This window comes from Pelodiscus sinensis, chromosome 2 (assembly GCF_049634645.1).
Source record: "Pelodiscus sinensis isolate JC-2024 chromosome 2, ASM4963464v1, whole genome shotgun sequence".
Classification (NCBI taxonomy): domain Eukaryota; kingdom Metazoa; phylum Chordata; order Testudines; family Trionychidae; genus Pelodiscus; species Pelodiscus sinensis.
In genome coordinates this window covers 112,437,449-112,462,243 of record NC_134712.1, presented here as the reverse complement: position 1 = coordinate 112,462,243, position 24,795 = coordinate 112,437,449, and the positions used below count along the sequence as shown (strand labels likewise).

At 43.0% G+C, this 24,795-nt stretch overlaps 1 protein-coding gene across 3 annotated transcripts in view; it reads left to right on the top strand.

Annotated features, from left to right (window-relative positions):
• Positions 1-22,861, top strand: part of LOC102448550 (enoyl-CoA hydratase EchA19-like) — a 36,347-nt gene extending 13,486 nt beyond the window's left edge. For all 3 annotated transcript variants that reach the window (XM_075921284.1, XM_075921285.1, XM_006138786.4), the window contains exons 3-6: positions 11,337-11,434; positions 13,178-13,322; positions 14,856-15,005; positions 22,306-22,861. In XM_075921284.1, the coding sequence (XP_075777399.1) occupies positions 11,337-11,434; positions 13,178-13,322; positions 14,856-15,005; positions 22,306-22,526 (614 nt within the window). In that variant the 3' untranslated portion in view covers positions 22,527-22,861. The remainder of the gene's footprint in view (positions 1-11,336; positions 11,435-13,177; positions 13,323-14,855; positions 15,006-22,305) is intronic.
• Positions 22,862-24,795: the final 1,934 nt, after the last annotated feature.

Sequence of the window (24,795 nt, the reverse complement as noted above, 5' to 3'; positions counted from 1 at the left end):
CTATAAATAAGCCAGGGAGTGTCAAGCTTCTGACTTGAACCCGTGCTGCTGTACCTGAACCGAACACAAACAAAAGAACTTCAGCTGGTCAAAAGGGACAGGTATAGGGAGAGCTTGGGTGTTTTGGATTGTGTCACTCCCCGGTGGCAGATCCATTGGGTCACCTCTCAGTCTTTTCCTAAGGCTGCCCGCTGCGAAGGAATCTTGGATTCTAGCAGTTAAAATCTGAGGTGTAATAAGCTCTTCCTATAAACTCGGGGCGTCTGAGAGCCTGTTGGCTGCCTTCTGCGATGGGACCCCGGTCCTAGCAGTAAAGTCACAGACGTTAAACTATTTTTCGGGGCGCCCTCCAGCCTCCTAGGCTGCCCACTGCAATGAGACTTTGCGTCTCAGCAGTTGAAGACTTGGGTGTAACACACGCACACACTGCCCTGACCATTTCGGCTGACAGGGGCACATATGGATGGTCACGAAGTTCAAGGCAGGTGGTCCCCAAACGAGACACTCTTACATATCAATCTCCTCGAATTGAGGACAGTAAGGAATGCCTGTGCACACTTTGCCTCCGACATCGCCAATCACACAGTCCACATCCTAACGGACAACATCTGCATGATGTTCTACATAAACAGACAGGGCGGAGCCCACTCCTGCTCTTTATGCGCAGAGGCTATTCACCTGTGGAACTCGTGCATCCGCAACCAAGTCACCCTTATAGCATCCTACCTGCCCGGGGTGAACAACACCAAAGCAGACTCCCTCAGTCGAAACTTCACCTTAGACCATGAATGGGAGTTACATACGGAGGTCACAAACTCAATTTTCCACCAATGGGGATGGCCATCTATAGACCTCTTTGCTTCTACCTAGAACACCAAATGTCCCCAATTCTGCTCACGTGCGGGATTTGGCAAACACTCTCTGGGGGATGCCTTCCTAATCAAATGGACAGCCCCCCTACACTACGCCTTTCCCCCCATACCACTCATCCCAAGAGTTCTACTCAAGATCCTGAGAGACAAAGCCCTAGTCATCCTGATTGTGCCATCATGGTCTCACCAAACCTGGTACCCATACCTTCACAGGCTAGCGGTCCAGCCTCCCCACCCACTACAGTACCAGATAGACCTCCTATCTCAGGACGACGGCATGATACTGCATCCACAACTCAGTACCCTGCATCTTCAGGCATGGCTTCTCTCTGGTTCTCAGAGATAGAAGATCGCTGCTCCCAGCCAGTAAAAGACATCCTCCTCCATAGCAGGAGTCAGTCTACTCGGAAAACTTACCAACGGAAATGGACACGATTCTGTCACTGGTGTCAGTGAGCCAAAGTGGAGCCCCGTGCCTCCCCACTAAATACCATCCTAGGCTACATTCTGGACCTTAAAGCATCAGGACTGTCAATCTCCTCTCTAAGACTACACCTCACTGCATAGCAGCATTTCATACCTCAGTGGACGGCTTCTCCATTTTTAACCATCCTATCACGAAGAGATTCCTCAAGGGACTCCAGAATGTGGACCCACCATATAAGGCCCCACCCCCTTTGTGGGACCTAAATCTTGTTTTGGACTACCTCACCAGACCTCCTTTTGAGCCATTAGCAACAGTACCACTTCCTTTCATTTGTATGAAAGTCTGTTTCCTCTTAGCCATCACCTCCGTTAGGAGGGTGAGCGACTTGGGAGCATTAATGTTGGAACCTCTTTACACAGTTTTGACAAACGATAGGGTCATACTTAGACCCCACCCGACGTTTTTGCTGAAGGTCTGTACAGAATTCCATCTCAACGAACCGATCGTATTACCTACCTTTTTCCCAAAACTGCATTCTTCACAGACAGACACCAGCCTGCATACACTGGACATCCGGAGGGCTCTCACCTTCTTCCTAGAAAGAACAAAACCATTTCATAAATCTGAAAGACTTTTTATCTCCATTGCTGAACGATCCAAAGGGACACTAATATCTCAACGAATCTCAAAGTGGATATCAACATGCATAATTAAGTGCCACTCTCTGGGCAATAGACCGCTACAGCGCCCACCACGAGCGCATTCTACTCGAGCCACGGCTGCTTCTACAGCCTTTCTGGGCAACGTCCCCTTAAGAGATATTTACCGGGCAGCAACATGGTCTTCAGATCATACCTTTGCTAAGCATTACGCTATCCTTCCACAACTCAAGAATGATTCAGCAGTTGCCACAGCAGTGCTCTCCACCACTGCCAAACACTGACTCCGGCTCCCTCCAGCTATATATTGAATACTGCTTTGTAGAGCACCCACGGGGACACTACTCGAAGAAGAAAAGGGAGTTACTCACCCGTGCAGTAATGAGTGTTCTTTGAGATGTGTGTCCCTGTGGGTGCTCCACGACCCTCCCTATCTCCCCTCTGCTCGGATTCAAAACTGGGCAGAGACGAGGATCTGAAAGGGAGGGGGTTGAGCCGCATACTGCAGGAGGAGGGAAGGGCTCAAGACGCCTCCTGGGCATGTGTGGCTCAACAGGGGAAACTGCTGTACAAAGCTCCGATCTGTGGCTCAGGGCGACCCTTCACCTAGAGTGGAGCACCCACGACTCGAAGAACACTCGTTACTGCACGAGGTGAGTAACTCCCTTATCTCAGATCGGGGGGAGGGGACAGGCTGGGAGGGGAGCGGGGCTCGCCGGGGAAGATCGGGGGCAGGGGAGGGAGAACTGGCCAGTGGAAAGCAGGGCTGGCCAGGAGGGGTTTGGAGGAAGTGGAGGCTGGCTGGCAGAGAACCGGCCAGCGGGAAGTGCGGCTGGCCGGGAGAGGGTCGGGGGGAGAGAATCGGCTGGCAGGGAGCGGGACTTGCCCGGATGCACGCAGATCCCAGCGTGCTGCTCATCCCACTCACGGTCCCGGTGAAGCACGAGTGAGTCTGGCCCCAGGGATTCCATCCCACCCCAGTCCTGCCCCCCTTCTCTCTACTGCGCATTTGCGTACTGCCTGGCTGATAGACACACTCACGCAGCGTGAGCATGTCTACCATCCAGGCAATACACAACTACGTACTGATGCACATAATAAAATTTACTTAATTAGAAAATACCGGACATTTATATGTCTGTTATTTTCGCAGTTTATATCCCGGACAGAAACCTCAAATACTGGACTGTTTGGTTCAAAACCAGACACCTGGCAACCCTAGTAAAAGCTGATGGTGTATTTTGAAGTAATTCAGTTTATTCTTTTGCTTGTCTGAAAAATGAGATGCGAACAGGACTACACTGTTACACTGTAAAGATTGCTGCATTACTATAGCCCTGAGTGCAATCACTTGTGTTATACTATACTGCAGAAATGCACTCCAGAAAGCTGTCCTTGTGTCTCATTTATAAAAGATTTAGTTTTGGGAGACCTTTACTTTTTTTTTTTTTTTTTTTTGACAAAGCACACAGGATCTCTTTCAGCATTAATAGTATAGTTGTTCTTGTTTTTCATATCCATTAACAGAGGTTAAATATCAAAACAAAATTACTTTGCACTTATTTGTGTTCACTGTTCATATCAGCAATATTAAACGTCTTTTGAAAATTGTTATGGAGATGCTTATCTTACACAATTTCACACTAACTATTTAATTGGATAAAGTGTAGAAGAGCTAATGACATTTGTTTGGTTTATGTTAAAGAATATTTAATACCCACTGTTATGTGCTATTGCAGTGACTAGTGTTTTGGAATATAAAACAAAAATCAGTTTTGCAGCATCCCTTGCAGGAATCTTACAGAAAGTTGCTCGAACATGTTTCAACCTAGTTTTGGCATAAATGAGTTCAGTCCACTGATTCCATTTGAAAAACTGCTTAACTACAGCTGTTAAACACTGTTATCTATCTTTTGGTTATAGTAGGCATGTCCAAAGTCCAGCCCGCGGGCCAATTGCGGCCCGTGTTCTGGTTTAATACCTCCCCACAGGTAATTTGGCAATATCTATCTTTTATGGCCCCCAACGAATCCATATGTATTGAGATGAATACATTGTAAAATCTCAGTTAATGTCAGTTGATCTAAATCAGTTATAAATATATTTGGACACAACATGTATACTTGGTGTTATGTTCCTGTTCATATTTTTTGAACTTAAAAGTTGACAGACAACCTTTATTACCAATAATATGTAATGTACTTTACAATGTTCCTGACATATATTTCAGCTTCCTGGATTTTTTTTTCATCTGGCCTTCAGATATGAAAGGCAAAGTGATTTAACACCTGTTTAGATTTGTCATCCATGTGACGAAATGAAAAGTATGCCGTTTGCAATAAACTTTGCATAAAATAGTTAATTTGCATTTAATTTTAATGGTTCAAAGAATGTCAGGCAAAATGGTCAGCCCTCACGCATGTTCACTTCATCAAATCTGGCCCTCTTTGAAAAAAGTTTGGACACCCCTGGGTTATAGGATTTAATTCATACTCAGGGTATTGCTTTTATAGCAGTGATTATGGAGATTTCCTTAATCATAACATGGATTGTTTGATTCAAACCCATATGAAACTTTTCTCCTAAGAGTTCATTTTCTGACTAGCCTTTATTTTAGGTTTCTATACATGATATTTCCTTCATCTGATTCACCCAGCTAACTTGAACGAAAAAAAAGTTTAGTTTTGTGTCAGTGTGTACTATAACTCATTGGTGAATTTAGCACTCATGAAAGCATCATTTTTAGTTATCTTCTAACCATAACTCAGTCTGGATTTTCAATAACACAATGTGTGTGTACAACAATTGCTGGCGTTCCACATTCAGTGACTGTTCCTTTCTCTTATCTCACAGTAACTGCCTTTATCATAGAGCAGGGGTCTCCAAACTTTTCAGCTTTTTTAACTATCAAACAGCAGTTCGGGGGCCGACTACACACTTGAGGTCCAAATAAAAAACAATCAAAACATGGATGTTGTTTTTAATTATTTATTTAATATTATTTTATTCAGTTATTATTTAATAACACATTCATACACTACACATGAACACCTGTATTAGTGTGAATGGTGAAATTGTTTCCTGGATGCCAAAATAGCAGACATTTCTGGCTTTAGATTTATTGTCCCTAACATCAACAGTGACCTGAGATTATCATCGGACAAGTTTGTTCTCAAATTGTTCTTCACGTATTTCATTCTTGAAAATGTTTGTTCACACAGGTATGTTGTTCCAAAGATTGAAAGGTACCTTGATGCAAAAGTTTTGACATTAGGAAAGTCTTCCTTGGGCAAAAACTGGTAAAAACCCACCAGTCCTATTTTGAACTTGTCCCTAAGGAGGTCATTTGCTTGCAACTCAATGACTTCCAGCTGCAGTTCATCTGGGCAACTGGCCACATCTGCTTCGAATGGGTTTTGAAACAATCTCACTTCTTCTGCCTTTGAATCCAAAAAGGTCTCCACGGGCCGGATGAGAGGGCCTCGCGGGCCGCATCCGGCCCCCGGGCCGTAGTTTGGAGACCCCTGTCATAGAGTCATAGAACACTAGAACTGGAAGGGACCTCGAGAGGTCATTGAGTCCAGTCCCCTGCCCTCATGGCAGGACCCAGTACCAGCTAGACCAACCCTGATAGATGTCTGTCTAACTTGCTCTTAAACTTCTCCAGAGATAAAGATTCCACAACCTCCCTCGGCAATTTATTCCAGTGTTTAACCACCCTGACAGTTAGGAACTTTTTCCTAATGTCCAACCTAAATCTCCCCTGCTTCAGTTTAAGCCCATTGCTTCTTGTCCTATCCTCAGAGGCCAAGGAGAACAATTTTTCTCCCTCCTCTTTGTGACACCCTTTTAGATACCTGAAAACCGCTATCATGTCCCCTCTCAGTCTTCTCCTTTCCAAACTAAACAAGCCCAGTTCTTTCAGTCTTCCTTCATAGCTCATGTTCTTTAGTCCTTTAATCATTCTTGTTGCTCTTCACTGGACCTTCTCCAATTTCTCCACATCTTTCTTGAAATGTGATGCCCAGAACTGGACACAGTACTCCAATTGAGGCCTAATCAGCACAGAGTAGAGCGAAAGAATGACTTTTCCTGTCTTGCTCTCAACACTCCTGTTAATGCATCCCAGAATCATGTGTGCTTTTTTTGCAACAGCATCACACTGTTCACGCATATTTAGCTTGTGGTCCACTATAACCCATAGATCCCTTTCTGCCGTACTCTTTCCTAGACAGTCGCTTCCCATTCTGTATGTGTGAAACTGATTGTTCCTTCCTAAGTAGAGTACTTTGCAATTGTCCATATTAAACTTCATCCTATTTACCTCAGATCATTACTCCAGTTTGTCCAGATCATTTTGAATTATGACCCTATCCTCCAAGGCAGTTGCAACCCCTTCCAGCTTCATATCATCTGCAAACTTAATAAGTGTACTCTCTATGCCAGTGTTTCTCAAACTGTGCTCCACGAAGCCCCAGGGCTCTGTGAGACATCTCCATGGGCTCTGCGAGGTTGACAAACTGGAAACATCGATAGGTACAACACATACAATCAGTGGACCGCTGTGGCTCTGCATAAATTTTTACGCATGTAAAGGGCTCCGGAGCCCAAAAAGTTTGAGAACCACTGCTCTATGCCAATATCTAATTCATCGATGAAGATATTGAACAGAATATATATCTACTACATATTTTAGATAGTTTGTATATCCGTGTTTGTGTATGTCCATCCATCTGTGAGTGTTTATTCAAGAACTCCTTCTAAATGGTAAGAGTTAGGACCACCAAATTTGGTATACAGCATCCTCTTATCATAGTTTAAAACAAGGTAAGGGTTTGGCTGTGCCAGGACAATGGGCTCTGCCCGGAATCTGATTTATTTCTCATTAAATGGAAAGGGAGGGCTTGGATAGCAGGGGCAGTTATACTCCAGAATGCCCACAGGGGGCAGTAATTGCAGGGGGACAGTTTTACTCAAAAATGACCGGGGGGGGGGGGGGGGGCAGCAAGTATGCCAGCCCAGGAAGCAATTCTGCCAGCCAGGCAATGTGGGCCCCGCTGCCCTGGTCGGTCCCGAGGAGGAACGCTGCGGGCTCGGCAACATAGTCTTGCCCGTCCCAGCTGGTCCCAGGGAGCCTCCCACTTCCAAATCTCTGGCTGTGACTCCTACACCCACCATCTTCTGCCCTGATTCCCACACCCACCACACCGTGCCCTGAGCCCTCCTCATACTTCCCAACCCCCTGCCCTGACTCCTGCACCTTCATCTCCTTCCCTGAGCCTGCACACCTCCTAACCCCCTGTCCTGACTCCTGCACCTTCATCTCCTACCCTGAGCCTGCACACCTCCTAACCCCCTGCCCTGACTCCGGCACCCCCCTAACTCTGCCCTGACTCCTGTACCCTCTACATCCCCAGTCCTCTTCCATGAAGGACCCAAGCAATGATGGGTAAATCTTCTAGTTCTTCATAAAATAAAGAGAGACTTCAGCCTCACACTAAACCTTTTTTTTCCCCGTCAATCAGATCATCTGTTTTATACTTACAGTCACAAATTGTGGTCTGTGCTCATGTAAGATGTCATGTCTCTTACTATTATTGTTATTTATTATGTGTATTATAATAGTCTCTTTGAAGTAGGAGAGCTGATACCTAGACTTTCCCTTTTGGCTCTCTCTAAGCATTGCTGCTCTTCCACAGAGCAATTCAGAACTTTTGTGTCCATTCTTGCACTGTGTTGCTTACCTGTTGATAACAGGTGAGATCTGTGGAAGTGATCCTATTACGGAGAAAACAAGCTGATTTATCAGTAAACAAAGTTCTCTGATAAACTCCATCTTCTCCACACGCTCATATTCTCCCTCCTCCTCCTTCAGATGTTAAATTCAAATCCATCAGGCCACAAACCTGAGGGCTAGATTATCAAGTGCTGTAAATTGGGACAGCTCCATTGACATTAATGGAGAACCAGATAAGCATATGGTTCTGAGTTAGAGAAGTTAAACAAATCCTTAAAAAAGAACTGTTTGCTTGGAATGGATATTGAAATGCACGCTATAGCTTTCTCAGTCTGTTTTATGGATCCCATATCCCATGTTTTGATACATGTGTTTATCCACAGAATGTACTTCTGTGGAGGAAATAAATCATTTGGAGAACCAACCTACATTATTAAGAATTTTTTCTTCCTCTTTAGTGATGTGACTATTTTAAGAGTCCCGCCACTGAAAGTAACATTACTGTGTTAAGCTGTATTCTAGTCAATAGGAACAACTACATTAAATGAACCTTGAGGGCCCAAAGGGAAGCACTTCAGTCGTGAGATGAACAATTTTTTACTCTGCCTTTTACTTGATGTTTTAAAATATGACACCCAGTTTCACACAAACAGTTCAGTATACTTTTAAAAAGATAAACGTAAGGATGCATTTGGCCTGCTGTAGCCTTTCAGGCAGTAAGTGCTGTTGGGCCTTAAATTGTTTTAAAAATTCTTCACAATATCATACAATGTTTTGGGTCTACCATCTTAGACATATGAGAATCAGAGCCTTTGTCTTTATTGATTTGCCTTTATGCAACTGTAACCAGACAGAAACCCCAACCCCTCTGACTCCCCCCTCCTCCCTCTGACATCCTTGGGAGAGAGAAATCCTTGAGAGCGAAACTCTGTTTTCAAAGGCTCCAGGGTCTCCAGAAGTGCTGGAATAACAATGGCCCTGGATGGTAGACAGGAACCAGATAACAGCGGCAACTGGGCCAGCAGGTGATTGGGGCCTTGGGCTACCTTTGTCTGGTACCAGTATTGATACGCCTACACACACCACCCCAGAAGAGGAATCTGCCGCTCCATCAGAAAAAGGATGTCTGGCCCTAATGATTTAGTTACCTCCACCTCACAGGTGCAAATTAAGCTTTGGACCCTCTGTGGGAATGGGCACCACAAAGACGTTCCAACTTAATTGGCATTTTAATGACAAGAGACGCGTCTACGTGACCACAGGGGTATAAAGTAGGGCCCTGTGCCCCCACTCTAATTGGAGATCCACCCATATACCTGCTGGTCAGGCGGTCTTGGACCCCTGAGATTTTAGGGACGCCTTCGTCTCGAACCGACTACTTCCCATTGGGATTGAGAGAAAAGCTGGCTTCGCCGGAGTAAGGATCGCAGGGGTGAGAATATACCTGCTAGGTATCTATTTTTGCACACATTCAATAAGAGCTCGGAGAACCAAAAGGGTTTCATGGCACCTTTAAGTGACTTTTCATTGTATTTTCTGTCTTGCCTTTTGTAGTGGCTGTGTCATCTGTAACACAGAAGTAACATTTAACAGCTAAGCTTGCCTTGTAACAATAAAATAGTTACTGTTTAAGCTTTAACTTGACTCCTCCTGTTGCTGTAACAGAACCAAACACAATCAAAAGAACCATAGCCCATCAGGGGTAAACGCAGTAAGAGCTGAGCATTGAGTTGTGCCGCCTCCACAGGGCAGACTCTTTGGGGCACCCGTCAGCCTCCCTGGCTGCCTGCTGTGAAGGGACTTTTGTCCTAGCAGTCGAAGTCTCGAGTGTAATGAGCTCTCTCTGCACCACCATGGGGCACCCGTCAGTCTCCCTGGCTCCCCGCTGTGAAGGGACTTTGTCCTAGCAACTAAAGACTCGGGTGTGATAGGGCTCACAAACTACTCAGTACCCCAGCCACCCGCTAAGAGCAACTAAAAAAACCCCAAACCCAGGTATAATGGAAGATGTAGTTCTTCGAGAGGCATCCCTGGGACACTCAACACCTAATGCAGAGCACCCCCAGGGACGCTTCTCTTGAAGAATGTCAGTTACAGGAAGGTGAGTAACCTCCTTTTCACGTTGAGATATCATTTTAGGCTCATCTAAACTACATGAAAGATTCGAAAGAGGATATGCAAATTCCACATGAATCAAGACGTGGAAAGTAATCAAGACGTGGGTTTTTTGGCAACCCCCCCTTTTTCAAAAAACTGCCTTTCCTCAAAAAATGAGGTTTACATGGCTTTTTGGAAAAACGCATCTTGATTACTTTAACTTTTGAAATCTCCACTTTCGAAAGTGAGATCGGAAGAAGAATTTGCATATCCTCTTTTGAATCTTCCATGTAGTCTAGATGAGCCCTAACATTTATGAGTCAGACCTTCAGCTGGTATAAATTGCTACAGCTATATTGGTTAAATTAAGCTGCACCGGTTTGTCAGCTGATGATCTGGCCTTATATCTGTAATAATAGCAATAATTATCATTATTTGTATTGCTCTAGGATAGGGCTATTCACCATGCAGCCCATGGTCTGCATTCAGCCCCACAGCCTGTTTGTTTGCAGCCTGCAGTGTGGTTTGGTTTTAAAGAGGGCTCAATATACGGCCGTGGGGAACATGCTCCATAATGGCGAGTCAGTATAATGGTCTTCTTTTGATATGCGTTTTAGTAGTTAAATTCCTGGATAGTCATTGCTCATTAAAAGTACTGTCATATGGGTGGAAATTGAGTAAATATTGCATTTTACTAGTATCAGCAGAACTGCCTTAAATGGGGCCTCCGTGTTGTGTAGTCTTGCTTTAATCTTTGTATTCATGCTGTCAGTGTCAAAGAAGCTATTTACATATGTTTGCATGTACCTGCAGTCACACTTGTGGCCCTTGACATGTGCCGTGAGTATCATTGTGGCCCCCGGAATGTCCAAAATTGAGTGGCCCTTCTCTAGGACATAGTCCTAGTCATACTCAAGGATCCCATTAAGTTTTACACTTGACGACAATATTAACCTTCAGATGGAACAGAAAGATGTAAAGATAGATAAATGAGCAGCCTGTACCCATTCGTATATTGATACTCTTATTTTTAGTAAGGTATAGATACAGAAAGCTATTTAGGCTCCTAACTTCCATTGAAGTCAGTAAAAATTAGGGGGCTAAATACTTTTGTGAATCTCTCACATAAAAGTGCACCAATCTGAGCTGAAAGTGGAAATTCTAATGCAAGGCAGGGGACAAGGCTACATTGTCATTATCAATAACAATGTGAAGTACCACATTGTAGCAAAATGCTGCTGCCACTAAATGGATGGACAGATGTGTAGAAATAATGTTTGTCTGAGATATATGGATAAATTTTCTGATCTACATCTGCTCCTTAGATGTGTGTAAAAATTGTCTGATGCAGACTTTCGCCAGGGCTTTCAGGATGAAATAGGCTTCTAAATTTAAAAAAAAAAAAATTCCCTTGAGCCACTCACAAAAGTAGGTCTTGGACAGACTTTGAGGAAAAAATGCAAATATTTGGAACCCCAGTGACCCTACACTGGTGCTTTCTTGGATTCATTGCTGAGGAGTCTAATTTTTGTGGTGTTTTGTAGGAGGTAATTTCTGCGCTGGTTATGATTTGAAAGAGCTGGCCCACAACCCAACCTCAATCAAATCGGAACAAGATGTCACCAAAGGTCCTGGTCCCATGGTATGTATATGGAAACAGAACCGTGCAGTGTGGAGAAGTTTTTGACAATTCAGTGAAACTGAAGTCAATTTCTATGGCTTGAAATTGCTTCAGGACCTTATCATTGTACTTCATTTATTTTGCTATATCTGTGTCTGAGGCATCTGTTTTGCTTTTAACACACAAGAAAACTTTAAAATCTTGATTTATGGAAACACGTGACCATTTTCTGTTAACTTGCAGAAATGAAAAGGGGAAAATACTTTTCTTCTTTGAAGTTAACTAAAAGCAAATGCGATTGTTTTCCCCAAAGGAAAATAAGGAGTTTAGTTATGATGCATCACCTCCCAGACATCTTGAAAATTATATATACTGTACTCTCTGCTTATATAAAAATGAATTACATGATTGTGTGCACAGGGTCATTTGTAGTTCAAATGAAAATGTGGTAGGCAGAGATTGTTGAGAGATAGGATCAAAAAATCTAGTATTAACTATTTTCTAACATGGTATATCAAACATTTTTTCTGTAAATTGAGTGGGAAAAAATTTGGCCCAGTGTCCTATGTAGATACTTGAGCCATGTCTGAAAAGCTGGGTTTTCACCAATGTTAAAATAACTTTAAAGACCTCAGTCATTCTCCATTTGCGTGGTAGCTCTACCATGAAGACTTTGGTGTAGCGGTTCACTGTTTTGCTCAGAAACAGACTGATTGTGAAGTGAGAAGAATTTTTCTGCCTCGTAAAAATGATTATATTCATACTTGCTGTGGCTGGCGATGGAAGCATAAGAGCTTAAGGTTCACTGGTAAGCTTGCTAGAGATTGACCACTTGTATGGGGAAGTTGTTAGGTAAGTGCTTTTTTCAGTATGTTAGATGGCTGTGCCTGATGCTTTTAATATCATTGTATCTGAGTACTGAGATTTATGTTTCCATGTACAGCATATTTGCCAGAAGTACATTAATTGTGATGTATTGATAAAATCAATAGTCTCAGAAAACAAAATGCTGAATTAGATACTTGTGTGTCAGGATACATTCACCCTACACTAAAATACAAAGCAAATGATGACCTCCGATACAGCTATACAGCTCCATTGTCTTCCAAACTGTAACTTTGAGCAGATGCCACTGAGGCATAACCAGAAGGCCATAAGTTGATACAGGTGCAGCCAAGGGCTAACAGAGCCTATACTACTGGTTATGTCGTGCAAGATAGAAATAACCCAGTCTCACCTTCGGAGCCCATGTTGGATTTTTAGGTCTGACAATAAGAAAGGCATTTTACTTGACAGCTGACCAGGTTTTGATATCTTTATAGGGCAACTTCTGTGACTGCAGCTTAAAATTTAACTATGCAGATCTGCTTTAACACTAGCTTAATCATCTGGCACTGGATAAATGTCTTTCTTTTTTCCCCCTATTGCTGTCTTGATTGTATGACAATGATTACTGTTTAATCTCATTAGACTAATTAGGTACCCAGGAGTCCTGAATAAACTGAGTAGATCATTTTCATAAAAATGTAAATCGATCGCAGCAAAACCAAGATAATAAATGTTATTTAGTACATGTGGATGCATTAGCTGATAAGCTGATTGCTACCATGCTAGCTGTGCTAGGACTTACTACCCAGTATAGTCCTGCTGAAGTCAATAAACCTCCTTCCTATATTAAACACTGCATCCAACAGTGTTTGTGGGTTTGGGTCTTTGATATGTACACAGTGTACAAATGGATTAACATATCTTTTGTTTTGATAGGGTCCTTCCCGAATAAAGTTTTCCAAACCAGTGATTGCTGCAGTAAGTGGATATGCAGTAGCTGGGGGTCTTGAGCTCTCTCTTTTGGCTGACCTGCGTGTTGTGGAGCAGAGTGCTGTTTTTGGAGTGTTCTGCAGACGCTTTGGTATGTTTTCATGCTCTACAGAGATAGGGGAAGCCAGATTGTTAAAAAATGCCTCTACAATTGCTCTCTCAATTCTAGCATGTGCAAAACCTATATCTGTGTAGGTGAATTGTGTACACAGACCCACAGTTTTCTGGTTTTTATGCACACAATTTACAGGCACATGATTTCAGATTGATCTGAGAACTGGGTCCTGATCCTTCAGGGTCTTTTTCTGTGTTTCTTTGTCTGCTTTCTTTATAGACAAATGTTACAGGCAAGTTTAGAAATTAGAAAAACACTAGTCCCCTAAAGGACCATCTACACTGGGAATTTAAATTGACATAGGTACATTTCTTAGGAATATAAATAAGCCAGATCCTTGAGCAATGCAGTTAAGCCAACCTAACCCCCAGCAAAGACAGTACAGTAAACTTACAATAATCCGGCACCTTTAGGACCCAGGGGGTGCCGGATTATCAGATATGATGGACTATCGGAAGGGGAGCCTATGATGGGTCTGCCACTCCAGGCCCCTCATAGCCCCCCTTCCGATAGTCTGGCTCTGCCCCAGGCATCCCCATTCAGCCGCTGCTGGTCAGTTTCAGGGCGGCGCTATGGGACCAACCCAGCAGCACTCCAGCTGCTCTGCCCTGGGCTTCCTGGAATCAGTCGCTGGTCAGTTTCAGCAGCGGCTGAATCGGGGATGCCTGGGGCAGAGCAGCTGGGGTGCTGCCGGGTTGGTCCCGTAGCGCCGAGGGGCGGCGCTATGGGACCAACCTGGCAGCACTACAGCTGCTCTGCCCCAGGCATCCCCAAGAGCAGCTGGGGTGCTGCTGGGTTGGTCCTGCAGCCCTGAGGGGCAGCGCTACGGGACCAACCCGGCAGCACCCCAGCTGCTCTGCCCCCGGCTTCCCCAATTCAGCTGCTGGTCAGTTTCAGTAGCGGCTGAATCGGGGAAGCTGGGCGCAGAGCAGCTCCAGTTGTCCAGCTGCCTGGAGCACTTCCAGGTTCCCGATGGTGCTGGACCATCAGGAGTGCCGGAGCATTGGATGCTGGACCAATGGAGTTTTACTGTACTAGATTGACAGAAGAATTCTACTATCAACTTAGCTACTGTTTCTTAGGGAGGTGGTTGGGAGAAACCCACCTATTGGTATAGGTCGTGTCTACACTGATGTGCTACAGAAGGTGCAAAGTACCTACATATTACATAGTCCTTGCATTGTAATTGAAATTCTTAGTAAGGGCTGTTTTTTTAAATATACGTAGGTGCCTGACTCCCACTGAAGTAAAAATAACAAGTAGTCCTGTGGTACCTTAGAGACTTGCAAAAATATATATAGTGTCATAAGTGGGCAAAGCTTACTTCTTCAGAAGATCTTGAGTGACGAAAAAGGGGTACTCAGAATTTATAACAGAAAAAGAAAGTAGAGGGGAGTAAAAACCTGTCAACTGTAGTGCCGATGCTAATACGCCAAAATAGGCCAAAAAAATATTTTAAAAGGCAAATATTTGGGTTTTCTTTTAGTCTTGTGGTTTTTGTCTTCACAGGTGTTCCATTGATTGATGGTGGCACTGTACGGCTACCTCGACTGATTGGTCTCTCACGAGCCTTAGATCTCATTCTAACTGGTCGTCCTGTTAGTGCACAAGAAGCATATGAATTTGGACTAGCCAATCAAATAGTGCCCAATGGCCAAGGTAAGTGCTTAAGGAACTGTAGGAAATAGTTCTAAATGTGTGAATGTTTTGATAAGTGTTATCTGGATGTCTGTCTTTGTGAAGACTAATACAAATAAACATACAAATAATCATGGTTGTTTTGGACATGGAGCATGCAGAAGAGGGGGCAGCAGGCAGTCTGCAAAGCAGGCAGCAGTACTGGGACTCCAGCAGCAGGGAAGAAGAATCAGCAGCTATAGAGATGCGGGGAGGAGCTCAGCCTGCAGCCAGCTACTCTACTTCTAGCTCCCTCTCTAGACTGCAGGGACATGGAGAGAGCTGCTGCCAGAGGGAGCCACTGCCGCCTCCATGCTGGGCCTCTTCTCCAGAGACTTCCTGAAAAGCCTGGGGGGTGTCACACATTCGTGCCTCTCCAAAAGCAGTCACATTTAAATTCCGCGCATGCTTCTCATTGGTTACGATTACAATTAAAAGTTGTATAAGTCAGGGACCATGTTTTAATACATGTTTGTACGGTGCCTAAATGGGGCCCTGCTCCATAAGCAGGGGCCTTGTGGTGCTCTCAGGATGCAAATAATAAATTAAAATATACACGTGGCACAGGATTGGCTCACCGCAGAAAGAACATCCAACATCTGCCACATTTGTTTTTACTGCTGCCCTGCCACTAACTTATTATTCATGTTTAAAATAAATCTTAAAGCAGGCTGCTAACAAAAGTACTTCATCCAATTATCCATTCCCTTCATTGTAATTATTTTGTAACGTCACATTAGCTGAAACTAGAGCATTTGTTGATGGTCTGCCATCATATTTTATTAATTTATTTTGTTTTAAATGGAGGGAAACAAAACTTTCCAAATGTCACCGTATGTTTGGAAAAATGAAACGGTTTCCCTTATATTTTGGGTAAGGGAAATGAATAGGGGGTTTTCTAATGGAAATCAGACGTAGCACTTGCTTTTACACTAAAAAAAGCATGTACTCCAGTTTCTCAGCTTGTGAAACAGTCTTGTCCTGCCACTGTACAGTTCCTTGATGATTTGTTTTATTTCGTTTCTAATTAATTAGCTGCCTGCTCCATCTCTACAACAGCTGGAGACAAAGATATTGTGAAGTACTAAAATGACTTGAGGCAAGAATCTAGTTTAGAAAGATTTCCTTTACTAGCTAAATGTTATGTTTCCACTCAAAAGAAAGGTGCTGCTGTGCAGTCATAAAAAGCTGGCCAAAAACCCTGTTAACCTTTGCAGTCAGCTGTGTTGTTTTTTGATCCATGCCAACATGGATCACTGCTCTGGCCCAAGAGACTGGCTCTCTTACTCTGTTAAGTTAGAATCCAAGGAACTCAAATAGCAACTCACTCAGGGCCCAAGTCTGCAAACACTTATTCACATGAGTAGTCTTTCCTTAGGCAGCTGATCCCACTGATTTAAATGGGAGTAGCTGGGTAAGTGAGTGAGGGTTTTTCAGGATGCAGGTCCGTATGCTGGGGTGGGTGTGAAGGGTGTGAACCCATCCAGCCATGGTCCTCGCCCATGCTCTGGCCAGGGTCCTCTGCCCATGCACCTCTCCCTGGTGGAAAGCAGGGAGGCATGCTGCCTTAGCCTCCCTCCCCTGTGCTCTGACCATCTGAGAGAGGCTGGGGCTGATTCTCTCTGTTCCTCACCCAGGAGCAGGGACAGGACTGGGCTGCAGGGGATGAGAAAGCCACCAGCCCCTCCCGCAGCATGCACCCCATCCCTACAGAAATTCCTGCATAAGGGATGTGAGCTTCATTCCCTGCACCCTCCTTAATTCATTGTTCTCAGGCCTTGTCTACCCGGCCTCTTTACTGATCTGTAACTTTCTTGCTCAGGGCAAGAAAAATCACCCCCCCCCCCAGCACAGCAAGTTACAGCACTGTAAAGCCCCGGTGCAAACAGGCTCCAAGCTGTGAGAGCTATGCTCCTTGTGGAGGTGGCTTACTTGGAGTGCTGGTGCTGTGACCACACTGCTAGGTAAGAACACGGCTACAGCTGCACTTTAAACTTAGAAATGTAGACAGAACCCCACATATTTCTCATAAGCTACGTCTAGACTACGAGCCTCTTTAGAAAGAGAGCATCTAGACTGCAACAACTTATTTTGAAAAAGCGTTCCGCTTTTGCGAAAGAGAGCACCCAGGCAATCTGGACACTCTCTTTCGAAAAAGTCCTGTTTGCATTCCAGAACACTTTTTTTTTAAAGATTACTTTCGAAAAAAGGCATTCTTCCTCGTAAAATGAGGTTTACCGTGGTTGAAAAAACCACTGCATTCTTTCGATTTAATTTTGAAAGAACGCGGCGGCAGTCTAGATGCAGGGGAAGTTTTTTCAAAAAAAGGCCACTTTTTTCGAAAAAACCCTGTAGTCTAGACACACCCATACTGTTATAACTTCTTATACTTGTCTCACAAGCAAAGATAAGCTTAGCTGAATTTTGAAAATATTGTGTAATTTTCAGTTGTGTGCTAGGCACTTGACAGATACATAATATCTGTGTTTATCCCAAAGAGTTTACTGTTTAAAGGTTTGATCTTGCAAACACTTACTACTGAGTATGATGCTTATGGAAATCAGAGGGTCTACTGATTAGAAGTGAGCACTGTACCTAATGCTAAGTGGATGCAGGATCAGGCCTTAAGAGCTCAACAGATTTTAATTCTCTCAACATCTTGAAAGACTGAGCTTTTAATAGACAAAATATACACATACAGAAAAGGGTGGTGGGAGCAGGAGTGCAACCCCTGATTCTGGCTAATGGGAGCAGCAGGGAGAGCCTTCATATGAGCAGTTTCTTGTACTGCCATTCCCCCAGCTGTTCCCTTCCCCCCCATTTCCCCATCTCATCCCCTCCCCCTGGAGTGGGAAGCTGGCGCGCCAACCTCATGGGAGGAGATGCAGGGCTGGAGTGCCAGTACAGGCTCCCCACTGTGGAGCCAAGCCCTGAGCCTGCAGCCCACCTGTAAGAAGTTCAAACCACACTCTGAGATCCACTGCTCTAGCTAAAAGTGCAGTGAAGACAAGCCCTGTGTTATAAGTGTGCTTTTTGTCATTCTAAAAACTTGTAAGTGCTTCATAACCAAGAGCTGCTGCTATTTATCAGTTTTATTCCATTTATTCCATTTTATTCCATTTATTCCATTTTTTTAAAACCAGAGAGTTGAAAACATGGAAATAGATTTTAAGACACTGCCTTCCAGTGAGAAAGGTGTATCCCTTAAAAAAAAAAAAATCTATTGTCTGTTAACCTTTGACCATTATTGGGAACTACCTCTGTAAGGTAAATGTAGAAAACCTTTTCAAGCAGTCTGTAATATTTCCTGTAGAAAGAAAAAGGAAGACGCTCTACTGAGTTACTTCATTTTGAATTGGCTTGGAAACGGGTTTAATGCACAGTAGCAGCTGCTTCTCTTCAACTTAAACTGATATGACTGCTGCTTACTGTAGTCTATTCTCCTTAACTTGTTAGAAAAATGATTACAACATGTACTTTTAAATCTAAATGGGCTTTGGGAATAGCTTTCTCTAAGCTTGAGTGTCTGAGAGTTTTTAAAAGGAAATTAACCATGAATCAGTTAAGTAGGACAAAAAGGTACGTGTGTGTGCGTGTGTGCTAAAAGTAGGTTACTTTGATCATGGCGTGTGAGAGGATGAAGAGGAGGTCAGTAATAACATGGGAGGTTATTCAAACCTCCTGAAGCTGTCGCCGTTTTTCAAGTCCAAAAAGTGACTAACGTCTCCATGGACTTGCTGTTGTACTGTGTGCATTCTGATTCCTTTTCAAACATGAGTGTTTTGGTTGGCATTGAATGACGTATCTTAGAAGTGAATGCAAATGAAACCAAGTTTTGTTTATTAAATGTGTTGTAAGCAAATGAGAATTCTATAAAGTATGTGGGCCAGGCCACCACTTCCCGCAGCTCCCCTTTGCCAGGAATGGTGAACCGCATCCAACAGGAGCTGCAAGCAGCCGTACCTGAGGACACTCGGGTAAATAAAGTGCCTGGTAGCCTGCCAGGGGCTAACCTGCTGAACCACATCCTGCCTACAGGCTGCTTTTTGCCAATCCCTGTTTGAATCTGTTGTTTACAGAACTAGATGTAAAGCAAAGAAAACCATGTGGTTGGATATTCTAATGTCATCAATGACCTTAAGCCTGGTCCTCAGCTACAAGTGAGTTGTGCTTAGCTGAGCTGAAAAAGAGGAATACAAAACTGCCTTGACACTCCTTCTATCTTAGAGCAATTCTGCCATGATCTGCTTCCCTCAAACAGAATAAAGCAGCCTATAGTCTGCTGTAACATCTCTCACTTCACCAGGAGCCCCAGGAGACTGATATGGTAGAAAAGATCACTGGAAGGTTGGCTATGCCCTTTGGGATAGAAGCAGAGGGGGAAAATGTAAGAGCCAACTTGTATGGCTTTTAGTGCTGTTTTAGGCTATCATAGTATTACAAGAAAATATCTTCGAATAGGTTTATGGTTTTGTTGCTCACTGAAGATACTCTGGAGTGATAGAGCACATCATAGTATTTCTTAGAAACACTATGGTACCTTTTTCTCTTGTCTCTTCTACACCAAAAAAGATTTTGTAATCTTATCTTGCAATAGTTGTTAGCAGTTCTAACAGCCACTCTCGCTCCTTCATTTTTTTGTTCATTTATTCTTTTCATGATTGAAAAGGTTTCCATTTTATATTTTGTGTGAATATCCCAGGGATGTGAAATATCGGTTAATTGAATAGCTGATTAGCCTCATGAATTCTTATCAGTTACTTGACGATTCTATAGTCTCTGGGGGTGGGGCCGGCAGCCAGTGTGCTCTGGCCTCTCTCACAAGGAGCCCCCTGCCACGCTGCACTGCTGCTTCTGTATCAGAGGCAGCAGTGCGGAGTGCCAGGCGAGAGCTGGTCCATGAGGGGAGCCAGTTTAAAAACCAGCTCCCCTCATGGACTGGTTGCCTGTCGCCTGGCGCTGCTGCCTTTGATACAGAGGCAGCAGCACAGAGTAGCAGCAACCTTTGCCTGGAGGACTCTGAGCTCCTGGACCTGTTGCGAGCCATAACTGAACTGGGCTGCCTGCCTACCTGGCTCCTAATACACTTTAAATGCTAAGCCACAGCAGGGGTAGGTCCCGGACCCAGCACAAGCTGGGACTGAGCCGGGCTGCTGGCCAGCCTGCTTAGAAGTTTACTGGTGGGGGGGAGGGGGAAAAATGCATGTAGTCTATAGCATTAACTGATAAGCTTTTTCTTATCGGTTAATCGACTACACTATTACATCCCTAGAATATCCAGATAATGTTTATTCAGTATTTAATATATACTCTGTTAAATGTCTTCTCATAATTAGATAGTTATTTATTTCAGTAGCACAACTATTTATCACCCTAAAATTGTTGGCTAGTTTTGTGTGTGCCTGCGACTTAGTTTTATTTTTGGAAAGTTGGGGGAGGCCGATAGCTTACAGCAATATTTCTATTCTATTGCAACTTAGTTTGTTAATGTCAGATGCTCACACTTTCATTCATTCAAAAGAAAAATATTCCAAACTAGTAAGGGAGATCAGTTGAGAGTCTTACAAATCAGAGTGTGCTCAATGTTTGCTTGGGAAATTTTTGTCCTACTCTAAATAGCCCAAAACTCCACATCTGTAACAGTGATATAGATATGATTAGTTGAAGAACCGATAATATTTATCACCTGGTTGTACACTTGATCATGCACTTTTGACCAGTTCATGATCTCTGCCCTTTAATCCATCTCACATAGTCACGTCCTGACATTTCAGATCTCTGAACAACTTCACAGGTGCCATTTTAAAGAATAAATAAACCTGCCCTAAAAATGCTTCCTCCTTTCTCCCAAACAGAGAAACTTTAAAAAATGACCTGCTATTGATCCAGGACTGGTAGTACTTGGTCCTGCTCCAGTAACAGGCTTAAGGTTTGATATCTTGAAGGATTACATAACTTTACACCATTGGAAAGGGGAGAATCCCAGCATTTGCTTTTAGGCTAGGGAGGTTGTAATATATCACACTCAAGCCCATATGCAGGGTGTGTGTGAAGGGTGCGAACACACCCCTCCCCCCACAGTCCCCAAAGTCAGCACGAGGGGACTTTGTAGCCACCTTCCTGGTGGTCCGTGGAGCGAGCTCAGTTCCCCTCCTTTTCCCCACATTGGGGAGCCCACGCAGGTGCTGCAGCCTCCTCCTCCTGCCTCCCCACCATGCGTGGTTGGAGTGCCAACACCGGCTTACTGCTGCGGGAAGGGGGGAGAGAAAGAAAGCCTTGAGCCTCACTTTGCAATCCAGCTTGCCGGGAAGAAACACTCCCTCTCTCCCGGCTGGGGGAAGGGGAGGAGGAGCACTTCTTCCCTGCGAGCCGGATCGCACAGCGAGGCTTGAGGCTTTCTCTCTCTTCCCTGGCAATGGTGCGCTAATGGGAGGCGGTACCTGGGACCATGTGGGGCACAAAGGCAACTTCCCTTCTGCTCAGCAGGCCTGCTCTTGGGATTGGGTGAAAATTCACTGAAGTTGCACCCATTTAAGCAGCAGAGTTTGGGAATAATTCAGACCTCTCTCATCCCAGCTTTCCACTGTGTTCAAGAGACCATAGCATCTTAGCTCTTATTCATAGTCCCCTCTCTGCCATTCCATTATGAGTAAGAAACCTGTCAGTGTTCTCTGGAACATTGGAACTGGAAATTCCACTGTACCTTCCATATACAGGCAGCCCATATATGTCACAATCTCCACCATATAAATATAGACATGTTAAAGGAACACCATTGTCTTAAAAATGTTATGCTTTCTTAAATGTTTCATACCCACAAAATAAGACTTAGTTTACTTTAATTGAAAGAGGCTCAATAACTGCTCTGTGTGTTTACTAAGAACATTTCACAGAACAGTGTAGAAGGTTTCAGGGTATTCCCATATATATACAGTTATTTAATTTCCTCTGTTTGCCTGCATCTTGCATATACAAACAAGGGAAAGAAAAACATTTTTTAAATAGGACAATGTTATTGTGAACCAACAAGTATTCATAGAAAGGGTTAGGGCAAATGTTGTATCAAACAACTTTTAACTCTTTTTAAATTGGCTCGATTCCAGGATAAAGTTGTGGCTTTAAAAATATTTGAAATTGTTGACTAATAAATTTAAGCACTAATCATTAGGCTAACATGTTATTTTTTTCACAAACATGTTATTTTTTTGCATGTTATTATGCAAGTTGTGTAAGAGTTTTTATTTAAATGCTATTAAGTATTCTTTTATGTTTCTATTTGTAGCCCTTCAGTGTGCCATGGAACTTGCTAAACAAATCTCTATATTTCCTCAAAAATGCATGCATGGGGACCGAAATTCTGCTTATTACAGTGTCTTTGATGCCACCTCATTCACAGAAGCCATGCAGTTTGAGTTTGATACCGGTGTGCAAGTGATTTTGAAAGAATCTGTCCCTGGTGCTAAAAAGTTCAGCTTAGGGGAGGGACGTGGGGGAAAGTTATAAAAGTGAAATATCTTCTGTATGTAGAAAATGTTTTCTAGACATTGAAATAGTAGAAGTCTGCTGAATTTACAAAAATAATGGAAGTCCTGAAAAAAATTATACAAATTAAAATTGTATAGGGTACATAATCTTGATGTATGGGAAGTTGCAGACCTAACAGTGTTAGCAATGGTTATGTACATAAATCTTTGTTAATGGAGATAAGGTACTATGTATTAATATATTTTATACCTAAAATAATTGTTTAATGATGAAAAATTTCCCATTTTATTGTACCTCTGTTCTGAAATCATGAAATAAAGCTGCTTTTTTACATGTTTTCATTTGACTGACAATTTTAGCCATTAGTCTTTATTAAAAGAAAAAGGAATTGCTTCCCAGAACCAGTGTATAAAACTATTAAAAATGCATGGTAGTAATGTATTTATTTAGACAAAGCCGATAAATGATTTGCCAAATGAAGACAACCAAAAACCAACTAATATTTTTTTAGGTTTAAGACTGCTTTATTTACTTCCAGCCTAAACACTACAATTGCCAGAATTAACTACTGTGGTTAATTCTTATTTGCAGAACTCCATATTTTGAAACGGAATTCCTCAAAGGTACTCATGGAACTATTTACAGTGTATTAATGATAAAGAAATCCTGCACCTGCTCTGTTCTCATATAGACAGGATCTTGGGTTATAGGTAAGAGTTTAAAAGACATTTTAAAAAATTAAACCATTTTACGGCTAACTTTCCATTGTGAATGTCATTCAGAAACAGTGATGCAGAAGCTTTTCATTTCACCACCAGATGTCCTTCAGGAGTAGGAAAATATGATGACCTGAAAGATATTCTGAAGCCCGAGTCCACATTTTTGAAGATATAACAGTGAAAGGAAAGTTTGAGTGAAAGCAAATGTTACCACAGATTTTTGGATGATGTGTGTGTTGTGGAGGCTTTCTGGCAGGTGCAAAATTCTTTCAGTAGCACTAACTGTTTAACTCTTACGGTGTTTGTCATAGCCTGAAACAAATTACATATATGCCTTTCCTTTTGTCTTCACCCAGAGAATTAGGTATTGCTCACTTTTCTTAAGCCTTTTTAGAAATGTGCAGTTTCAAATGATGACATGTTTGACATTTGAAGCTGTAGAATAACTTGTGAAAGACGACACCATTTTTTCATCCCTTCCAGTGAGTTTTGAGGAAGCAAAGCAAGGTTTGGCTTGTCTAGTGCTGATCACATAATCAGAATCCAAAAGAAGGCATTCTGATTCAGGTGGTCGTGGCAGCTGTTCAGGAACCGTAGGGCAGTAGTCTACATCATTAGTATGAACTACTAAAGGAAGGATAGAGACTGGACTACAGCAGTGTAGCAAAGAGTCTGCATTATTTGTTAGGAGAAGTTAAGTTGTCATGCTGGTTTGTATAGAAAGTCTGTCTCAAGACTGAGGTAATTTAGCAGAGCGGTGCTGGAAAGTTCAGTGTGTCCAAATCCTGATACTGTGTTGGTTCTGGGGTGACGCAACATTGTCAGTTCTATGACAATATTATAGTAACACATACTCAAAATGCAATATTTCAAATATTTTATTTTCAGAGTGAAAAAGCCTATCCTTGTTCTGGATCATCCAAAAAGCAGTGCGCGGTACCATGACAGTTGTCCCAGGGTTCGATCCTAAAAGGTGCTGAACCCTCTCAACTCCATTTCAAGAGGAGTGGAGGGCACTTAAGCTACATGGTTAACTTTGGAAAATATATATACTTTTAAATGTGACACTTCCTTCTGTAGAATCCAAAATATGAAGCAGAATTTATAAGACTTGTGGAGAAAGTGATGTAAACTGCCCCTAAACAGACATACAGTGGAAAGGTGGGTGAGGTAATATCTTTTATTGGACCAACTTCTGTTGGTGAGAGAGACAAGCTTTTAGGCTAACACAGAGCTCTTCTTCAGGTCTGGGAAATGTACTAAGTATCACAGCTAAATACAAGGTGGAACAGATTGTCTAGCACAAGTAATTAACACATATTTCCAGGGACTACTGAAGGCAAAGTGGCCTTTTAGCACCCCTCAAATCAAAGGAGGGAAAAATTATCAAATCCTTCCCTAAACAACTCCCAGAGAAATTCTGCATTACCTCACCCACTTTGTTACTCTAATATCCTAGAACCAACATGGCTACAATACTGCAAATGTACAGTGAAAAGTTAGGTCCATTGTTGTACCAGAAGAGTGAAAAAGGAGGCCCGATAAATTAATATTGTGAAAGAAGCTGC